Source organism: Mauremys mutica, chromosome 20 (genome assembly GCF_020497125.1).
Source record: "Mauremys mutica isolate MM-2020 ecotype Southern chromosome 20, ASM2049712v1, whole genome shotgun sequence".
NCBI lineage: Eukaryota > Metazoa > Chordata > Testudines > Geoemydidae > Mauremys > Mauremys mutica.
Genome location: NC_059091.1, coordinates 3,672,307 through 3,681,680, shown reverse-complemented (window position 1 = coordinate 3,681,680; position 9,374 = coordinate 3,672,307). Strand labels below are relative to the sequence as shown.

The window sequence follows — 9,374 nt, the reverse complement described above, 5'->3', positions numbered from 1 at the left end:
CCGCACGGGGCTTTGCTACTAAACGCTCCGGAACGAGATTCTGCCTCAGTTTCCCCACCCCCACCCACAGGGCGGCCAGTGCCTCTGGCTCCCGCCCCGCAGCCCCTGCTAGCCCAGCTCTCCCCCCACCATGGCTGCTGCCCCTCGTCTATTGCCCCCTGTGCTCTGCCGCCCACCCCCGTCCCAGCCCCCCGACCCCCCCTTGCAGCTCGGGAGCGGAGAGGGGATTAAGCCATAAAATAAAGTTTTATTCCAAAATAACAAAATAAATAATCTACTGTACAGGCTGCAAAGGAAACGTCGCTAATGCTCTAAGCCGGCGGCCGCCGGGAGCGTGACCGGGTCTCGAACCAGCGCTGCCGGGAACGGGGGGGCTCCACAGTGCAGCCTGGACCCCCCCCCCCGGCGAGTGAGGAGGGGAACAGCCTCCCGTGGAATATGCTGGGGGCAGTGACACCGGTGCTGAGCCCCCCCCCATCTTTTCCCTGATGCCCCTGCCCCCAGCCAGGTGGCTTTTTAATCTGCTCTGCCCCCCCTGTGTGGTAACATGGGGCGGGGGGGTTCCCTGATTGTCCCATTAAATCTCTCCCCCCCCGTGCTAAGGCCCCCCATGCTGGGGGCTGGGGCAGAGTCCAGGGGGGTGGATTGTCTGTGCTGTGTGCAAACAGCTGGCCCCAGAGGTGGGGATACAGCCGGGGCCTGGGTGTGTTTGGGGGGGGCTGGTGTGCCAAGGACAGCATGTCCCCCCCCCTCCCAGCCCAGCCCAGCAGGAGTGGTCGGATCAGGGAGGGGGGGTGGATTTCGGGCTGTGAGGCTCCCAGACCAGGACACTTGCACTGCTGGGCTGGGAAATTTGGGGGGTAGATGGGGAGTTGGGGGCAGCAGTGGAAGGGGGAATTTGCAGGGGGGGGGGGGGAAGTGATTTCCCCCGTCAGGCCCTCCCTGCCGGCAGCCTCAGCCCACAACCAGCAGCCCCGGCAGCTTGGTTCCCCTCCACAGCCAGTGGGGGAGGCTGGGCCAGACCCTCCGAACTCAGCATCCTTCTCCTGGCCCCCCGGGATCACCCCCTGGCCCCTTCAGCCCCCCCATTCTTGTGCTTTGCCTGCAAGAGCCCTTCCCGGGGTCTCCCCCCCAGCTCTCTTCTCCCTGCCTCTCGGGGGGGGGGGGGAATGAATGTCATCCCCCCTTAAAGCACCCCCGCACTGAAGAGTGGCCCTTCCCATCACCCCAGCTGGGGGGAGACCTGGGGCTAGGAGGCCGCGGGGGGGGGGTTTGGAGGGGGGGCAGTCGGACCGTGCCCAGCCCGTTCCATTCACCGGGCTGGGCCCTCCCTGCTGGCCCCGTCCCTTCGCCCTGCGGCGGCCAGGCCTGGGCCAGCGCTGCCCAGCCCCCCGCTGCCCCCGGGCCTGGCTCTCTGGGGAGCACACAGGGAGGGGGGCCCCCCCAGTCCTGGGGTTATTGCTTGTTAGTGGAGGGGGGGCTGCTGTGGGCCCCACCCCCCTACCCGGGGGGCTTCGGCGGCTCACTGCCGGCTGGTCTCCTGCTCCACCTTGACGCTGCTCCGGCGGGACTCGGCCTGGGCCGGGGGGGCCCCCTCTGCCAGCCCGTCCTCGAACTCTGCGGGGAGACAGGCCAGGTCAGCCTGAGGGCCCCCCCCGGAGGAAACACCCTCCCCCCACCCCCGCGGGCTGCTTCCAATGGGGTTCCCAGGACGTCAGCCGCCCCCGCCCGCCCCCCACTTCCTTCCTCTCCTGGCTGGGCGGGGGAGGGGCTGGGTGGAATTTCCACAATTGTTTCTTTTTTCCATTCAGTGACTGGTGAGACAAAGAGCAAATCACAGAGCTGGGCCCGGGCCCCCCAGCTCTGCCGGTGCCCCTCACTCCCGACCCGCAGCCCCTGCTAGCCCGGCCCTGGGCTCCCCACCCAGCTCTGCCAGTGCCCCTCACTCCCGACCCGCAGCCCCTGCTAGCCCGGCCCTGGGCTCCCCCCACCCAGCTCTGCCGGTGCCCCTCACTCCCGACCCGCAGCCCCTGCTAGCCCGGCCCTGGGCTCCCCCCACCCAGCTCTGCCAGTGCCCCTCACTCCCGACCTGCAGCCCCTGCTAGCCCGGCCCTGGGCTCCCCACCCCCAGCTCTGCCGGTGCCCCTCACTCCCGACCCGCAGCCCTGGGCTCCCCCAGCTCTCAGCCCCAAGCTGGGTGCAGGGAACAGCCCATGTGGGTATAAACCCTGACCCCTCCCCCCCAGCCAGGTACCCCCCCAAGGCCCCTGCCCCACCCCCGCTATCCCATCCCTAACTTCTGGGGCACAGGCCCCAGGACCCCCTTTCACCCCTCCCGGGCAGGGCTGGAGGGGGCAGCTCACCTGGGCCCGGGGACTTGCCCGGCAGGCAGGGGCTGAGGCGCCCGACGCGCTCGTGGGACACCAGCCGGGCCAGGCGCAGCCCCTCGTCCATCAGCGTCTGCTGCAGGATGTGGCGGCTCCAGAGCCCGTGGGGGGGGAGGCCGAGGGGCAGGTCGGGGGCGGCGCTGGGGGGCGGCGTGAGGCGGGGGCAGGAGCCGACGGCTGCAGAGAGAGCGAGCGGGGGTCAGCGGGGGCGGAGTCGGGTGCCAGGGGCTGCAGGTCTCTGCCTCCCTGTAGCAGCTTGGGGGGGGGGGGGTAGATGCACGGGCACCCTGCCCCCCACGCCCAGGAACACAAGAGGGGGGGGTCTGTGTCCTGCCCTTGGCCGGGGAAGGTCCCTGCGGTGCTGACGGGGTTAATCAATACAAAGCCCCCCCGCCGCCCCCCGCTCCCCACTCACCCTGCAGATGCCCGTCCAGGCTCTCCCCCGACAGGCTGGCCGCATCCTCCTCCAGGCTGGCTCTGTACGGGGGGGCGTAGGACTCCGAGCCCCCCGGCAGCTGCAGGGGCTCAGGGCGGCTCTGCTCACCCACCTGCAGGCGAGTGGCCGGTTAGAGGGGGGGGGGGGTGTCAGACCCTGCCTGGTGCCCAGCTGGATGGGATGGAGGCACCAAGCTCAGGTAGCCCCACCGGGCCAGGTAGCCGGGATGGGGGTGAGCCAGACCCCTCCCGCGTGGGCACGGGGCGCAGGATGGCCCCGTGGGCTGAGAATCCCCCAGCAGGCAGCTCAGAGCCGGGGACAGACCCTGGCTAAGGAGGGAGCCACCCACCCCCCAGTGCCAGCTCCTCTCCCTCGCCCGCTGCTCCAGCGCCCCCAAAGCCGGCTGTCATCCCCCCCCCCCCCGCCAGCGGCACCCCCGGGGCACCCGCCCGCCCAGCACCCACCTCCTGCTTCAGCTTCTTGGGCTGCACGGCTCCGCCCTCGTCCGGATGCGACCTGCGCGGAAGTGACAGGACAAAGCGTCAGGGGCCGGGAGGCGCTGCCGGGAGCCCCCCAGGGCAGGAGGGCTCAGACCCCGGCGGCTCGAGGGGCAGGCGGAGACCCCGCAGCCCGGGGTGGGGGGGATACCGGAGCCGCTGGGTCATGGTGCCGCTCCAACGCCGGGACTCCTCCGGCTCGGCCACCCACCGCTCCCGGGGGGGACCAGCCCCGGCTAATCCAGGGAGAGGAGGGGGTTGCAAGCTGGCACCTTCCCCCCCCCCCCGCCGGGCTCCCCGATGTCGCCCTCCCTGGGACGCGGCGGCTCAGATGGAAAATATCCAAAGCGAAAGAGGAACTCGGGGGCCGGGCTGCAGGGCAGGTGGGCAGCTGGCTCGGCCGGGGGGAGGGGGGGGGATGAGAAATCCCCCGCGGGGAGGGGAGGAAGAGGAAGGCAGCTTCCAATGCCCCCCTGCCCCACAAGAGGGAGCGGGCAGGGCGGCGCCGCTGGGCACTGGGGGCAGAGAGAGGCTGGGGGGGGAGCCGGAGTCTGCAGCAGCCTCCCCACAGCCTGATGCCCCCTGGGCCCCTCACCCCACTGCCCTGGGCCCCCCTAGCCCCCCTGCAGCCCCCGCCCCCTGCTCTGCTGCCCCGTACCCTGAGCAACGCCAGGGCCCAGGGGCCCCCCAGCCCGGCCCAGGGGCCGCACGGGAGGGGGCGGCTCCGGGGCTCCCAGCTCACCTGGCTCCCTTGAGCGAGGACAGGTAGGTGCTTTCCCGGGCCACCTGGCGCGACAGGGAGAACAGCTCCACCCGGCGCAGCAGCAGCGTGTGGTCGCGCAGGCAGAACTGCGCCGCCGCCTCGTTGATGGTCAGCTGGGGGGGGCCGAGACGGAGGCCGTTAGCGGGGGGGGGGGCGAGACATGGGCTGGGGGGGACCCCAGGAGCCTTGAGGCCATGGGGAGGGGCAGAGGGATGGGCCGAAGGCAGGATAAAGGCTCCAGGGATGGATAAATAGAGGATGGAGGGACGGCAAGAGGCCTGGAATAGAACCCAGGCGTCCTGGCTCCCAGCCCCCTCCCCAATCCATGGACTGTTGCAGTCAGATACAGGAGTCCCCTTGTGGAGCCATCCCACCCCAGAGGTGGCTGCATTGGGGGGGGGGGTTCTGGGCGAGGGCTCCCCTGTGGCCCCCCTGCTGCCAAGCCCCCCGCCCCAGCGGCGTGTGCTGCCCCCGGCCGTCGCTCCCGCTCCCCCGCCCCAGCTCACCTCGTGCAGCGTGAGCGGCTTGCCGTCGCGGCGCCGGGCCTCGCCCCGCCCGTAGATGGCGCTGTGCCGGCGGATCTCCTCCTCCTTGCGCCGGTCCCCGTCGGCCAGCTGGAAGATGTGCCCCACCGCCTTGGCCAGCTTCTTGTTGAGCTTCATGAGGGCGCGCAGCCCGGGCTCGCCCCCCCGCGGGCAGCTCTGCAGCAGCCGCTCCACGCTCTCCGCCACCGTCCTCGCCAGCTCCGGCTCCAGCTGCTCCGGGGCCGGCTCCCCGCCCGCCCCCGGCGAGAAGGGGGGCGGCCCCCCGTCCTCCTCCGCGCCGCCCCCCTCCGACTCCGGGGTGCTCCGCCCCGGCCACTGGGGGGCGGGCAGGGGGGAGAGCTTCTCCCCCGGCTCCGAGGGGCTGCGGGCGGGCGGCGTGGCCTTGCCCGGGGCCTCGCCGGGGCTGGCGTGCCCGTTGCTGAGCGACTTGCGCCCGCCGCTCTCGGAGAGCTTGAAGAGGGGGATGCTGCTGACCGGCAGGGAGGCCACGGGCTGGCTGAAGAGGCCGGGGTTGGCGGCCCATTCCCGCAGGGCCTTCTGCAGGCGCCGGACGTGCAGGGGCTTGGTGGCCATGCCCACCAGCGCCATGATCTCCAGGAACTCCTCCTCGCCCGCCTCGCACAGCTGCTGCACGTCGTCCCCGCCCTGCTGGATGAAGGTCTCGTAGTAGGAGAGCAGGTTGGCCCGCTGCAGCACCCGGTACAGCTGCAGCTCGCCCAGGGTGCGGGGCAGGGCCATGGCGAGGGGCAGGCCTGTGGGGGGAAGAGGGGGCGTCAGTGCCAGGGCAGGGCATGGGGTGGGGGAGAGGGGGGTGAATGGAGACCCAGCCACCAGCCAGAGCTCAACACGGCCGGGAGAGCCGGGGTCCCCAACCCAGCCCTTGGGAGAGGGAAGGTCACCGGCTGGTGTGTGGTAACAGCCCGGGCCACTGCACCAACCTCGCTGCACTGCACCCAGCACCCCAACCTCCCCGCACTGCACCCCACCACCTCCCCACACTGCACCCCACCAACCTCGCTGCACTGCATCCAGCACCCCAACCTCCCCGCACTGCATGGCTGCAACCCCCCACTGCATTCTGCACTGCACCCCACCAACCTCCCCACACTGCACCCAGCACCCCAACCTCCCCGCACTGCACCCAGCACCCCAACCTCCCCACACTGCACCCCACCACCTCCCCACACTGCACCCCACCAACCTCCCCGCACTGCACCCAGCATCCCAACCTCCCCGCACTGCACCCCACCAACCTCGCTGCACTGCACCCAGCACCCCAACCTCCCCGCACTGCACCCCGCACCCCAACCTCCCTGCACTGCACCCCACCACCTCCCCACACTGCACCCCACCAACCTCCCCGCACTGCACCCAGCACCCCAACCTCCCCGCACTGCACCCCACCACCTCCCCACACTGCACCCCACCAACCTCGCTGCACTGCACCCAGCACCCCAACCTCACCTTGCTGCACCCCACCACCTCCCCACACTGCACCCCACCAACCTCGCTGCACTGCACCCAGCACCCCAACCTCCCCGCACTGCACCCCGCACCCCAACCTCCCTGCACTGCACCCCACCACCTCCCTACACTGCACCCCACCAACCTCGCTGCACTGCACCCAGCACCCCAACCTCCCCGCACTGCACCCCACCACCTCCCCACACTGCACCCCACCAACCTCCCTGCACTGCACCCAGCACCCCAACCTCTCCGCACTGCATGGCTGCAACCCCCCACTGCATTCTGCACTGCACCCCACCAACCTCCCCACACTGCACCCAGCACCCCAACCTCCCCGCACTGCATGGCTGCAACCCCCCACTGCATTCTGCACTGCACCCCACCAACCTCCCCACACTGCACCCAGCACCCTAACCTCCCGCCACTGCATGGCTGCAACCCCCCCTCACTGCATTCTGCACTGCACCCCACCAACCCCCCACACTGCACCCAGCACCAACTTTACACTCCCCCCGTGTAGCCCAGCCCCCACTAAGGGGCAGTGCCCTGTACCCTCACAGAGAATCCGGCTTTTGTACATGCCACCGGGAGCCTGAGCTGTGCGTTGGTGTTTCCCGCGGGCGCCAGGGAGATGCCCGTGGATTCAGGGCAATGGGCGTGCTTGTGCATGCAGCGTTTTGGGGGCACACAGGACCCGTGAGCACAGCTCGACCCCTCCCAATCCGGCACCTGCGCAGCCCCACTGCCAGCACCCCCCGGAGCCAGAGCCGTGGGCAACTGGCTTGGAGCCCCCGATCAGCAGGGTCTCCCCTCCCCCCGCCCAGTCCCACTACGACGCAATCGGGAGGGTCTCGCTCCTGGAGCCAAGAGAAGGAGCCTGGGGCAGTGGCAGCCCCCAGACAGGTGGGCACAAGGCTGGAAGGGTCGCCCCACTGCCCATGGGGGGGTGCCTGGGATACATCCCCCGCACCCAGCCTCTGCCCCCATCCCGGGGGCAATGCCCCACAAGGACAGGGTGCTGGGACCGCTACAGCACTGGGGAGATCCCCAGCTCCATCCCTGAATGGGGAAGGAGGGGACCCCCCCATACACATTCCCCAGCATCCCAGCTCAGGCGCCTTATTCCAGGTGCCCCTCCCATCAAGAAGTTTAGAGCAGCAACGGTTTGGGGGGGGGGTGTCACAGTCCTGAGATGTCCATCCCCCTCCCCCAGCTCTGGCCTGACTTTGGGCGGGGCAGCCAGCCCCCCAGGAGACGTCTCAGCGCCTGGAGAGCGAAGGGCAAATACTGCACCAGGCCACGGGGGGCGGGGGCAGCCCCCACAGTCTCCCGGATTCCGGGAGACCTTCATGGTCCAGTGTCAGCAAAACCCAGACCCCCCCTCCATGCCATCCTGTGCTCCTCCTGCCCCAGGCTTCCTTCCCCAGGCCAGCCCAGCTCCCCCTTCCCTGTCCCCACTCCCTCCCGCCCCCAGGCTTCTGCCCCAGGCGCTGCCCAACTCCCCCTGCTGCCCCATCCCCCACCTGCCCAGCTCCCTGTCATGCCAGCCCCCTGCCCCCAGCAACACCCATGCCAGCCCCCCCACAGCTCCTCACTCAGCTCACACCCCCAGTTCTGCCTGCCATGCCAGCCCCCCGCCTCTCCCTGTTGTGCCAGTCGCCTGCCCCTCAGCTCCCCCCATGCCAACCCCCCGCCCCCCAGCTCTCCCTGCTGTGCCAACCCCCCAGGTCCCCCCATGCTAGCCCCCCCCGGCTCTCCCTGCTGCCCCCCCCAGCTGCCCACCCCAGCTCTCCCTGCTGTGCGAGCCGCCTGCCCCCCCAGCTCTCCCTGCTGCCCCCCCAGCTCTCCCTGCTGCCTCCCCCCGGCTCCCCACCCCCCAGCTCTCCCTGCTGCCCCCCCCGGCTCTCCCTGCTGTGCCAGCCCCCCCTCCCTCGCTTACTGGCCTGGCTGGAGCCGCGCCCCGCCGCTGTGGCTCCCAACTCCCCGGCGCCTCGCTCGCCCCGCCCGGGCACGCCCGGCGGCGGGGGCCGGGCCGGGGGCTCTCCGGGGTCTCCGCTGCCCCGGGCCGGCTGGATCGCGCCGCCGCCGCTGCCCCGCTCGGCGCTGGCCGCTCGCTGCCGCCGCCGCTGCGCTCTGCGCGCCGCCCACACCGGATTTACAGAGAAATAGCAGCGCCCGGCTGCGCTGCGCGGCGCGTGGGAGGCTCCGGGGGCGGGTTCCAGCGGCGCCTCCCTCCGCCCCGCCGGCCCCCGAGAGGGGTCCGGGGAGGGGGGCGCAGGCTGGGCGGGGCGCAGGGGCAGGGGAGGCGGAGGGTGGGGGGGAGGTCCGCGGGAGGGGGGAAGAGGGCGCAGGGGTCCCCAGGAGCAGGGGGCGCAGGGAGCCCAAGGGGCACAGGGGTCCCCAGGGGCAGGGGGCGCAGGGGTCCCCAGGGCAGGGGGGTGCAGGGGGCATCCCTGGATGGTCCAAAGGAAGCACGGGGGGGGTCCCCATGGAGGGTGGGTGCAGGTAGGGCAGGACACAGGGGGGCAGATCCAGGGGGCTGGGGCACCACCCCCAGGGGGACAAGGAGCATCGCGGGGGGGGGGGCTTCTCCCGTGTTGTCTCTGCCCAGGGAGTGTGGGTCACGGCGCCCTCCCCTCCCCCTTGGTGCTGCTGGGCGGGAGGCCGGGGGCCGTGTCTGCCGAGCCCACGCCAAGCGGGTGCTGGCGATTCTAACCTCCCGCACCCCCGGTACGCAGTGGGGACAAGCACCCCCCCATTTAGCGCCCCCCCGGCGAAGAGACCCCCCCCAATGGCTGGGGTGCCATTGCCAGAGTCCCCCCACCTGTGTCGTGCTGGGTGCCGTGGGCCCCGCAGCAGCTGCCCTGGCTGGGAGGATAACAGCCTCCTACTGCCGCTGCCCGCCACGGGCGCTACTCCTCTAGCTCCTTTGGGGAGGAAGGCCCTGGGTTCGGCCCCACTGGAGTGGGGCGGGAGGGAGGGGGGATCCAGCCCGGTGCTCAGTCCCGCCCACGGGCACCGCGTGGGCTCTGGCCTTTGCTGGGGCCGAGGGAGCAGTGATTCATCCTGCTAGCAGAGGTCACGGCGTGGGCTGCCTCCGCCCCCTCCTGCTCTCTGCCTTGTGGGGGTGGGATGGGAGGTGAGCCCCACAGCCGTAGTTCCATTGGGCTCAGTGGGGGCGGGATCCCCGGCTGGCGTGAATGGGCCGTAGCTCCGTCGGGGTCAGTGGAGCGGGATCCCCGGCTGGCGTGAATGGGCCGTAGCTCCGTCGGGGTCAGT

At 71.3% G+C, this 9,374-nt stretch overlaps 1 protein-coding gene across 2 annotated transcripts; it reads right to left on the bottom strand.

The window, feature by feature from the left end:
• Window positions 1–235: 235 nt before the first annotated feature.
• On the bottom strand, window positions 236–8,206 carry NAB2 (NGFI-A binding protein 2). Of its 2 annotated transcripts, XM_044995498.1 has the most exons (7): window positions 8,035–8,206; window positions 4,590–5,380; window positions 4,063–4,196; window positions 3,288–3,339; window positions 2,803–2,935; window positions 2,364–2,564; window positions 236–1,617 (listed from the first exon to the last, which is right to left on the bottom strand). In XM_044995498.1, the coding sequence occupies exons 2-7, from the start codon at window positions 5,364–5,366 to the stop codon at window positions 1,523–1,525; spliced, it is 1,392 nt and encodes a 463-aa protein (XP_044851433.1). In that variant the 5' UTR covers window positions 5,367–5,380; window positions 8,035–8,206; the 3' UTR covers window positions 236–1,522. The 2 variants fall into 2 exon arrangements, with proteins under 2 accessions (XP_044851433.1, XP_044851434.1); XM_044995499.1 differs by lacking the exon at window positions 2,364–2,564.
• Window positions 8,207–9,374: the final 1,168 nt, after the last annotated feature.

What these genes read in the sequence shown, in the direction of transcription:
- NAB2 (XM_044995498.1), bottom strand. Translation starts at nt 5,366, where the DNA reads ATGGCCCTGCCCCGCACCCTGGGCGAGCTGCAGCTGTACCGGGTGCTG. An exon ending in TCCTCGCTCAAGGGAGCCAG is followed by an intron (nt 3,340 to 4,062) that starts GTGAGCTGGGAG and finishes ACTTCCGCGCAG; the next exon opens with GTCGCATCCGGACGAGGGCG. An exon ending in CCAAGAAGCTGAAGCAGGAG is followed by an intron (nt 2,936 to 3,287) that starts GTGGGTGCTGGG and finishes ACTCGCCTGCAG; the next exon opens with GTGGGTGAGCAGAGCCGCCC.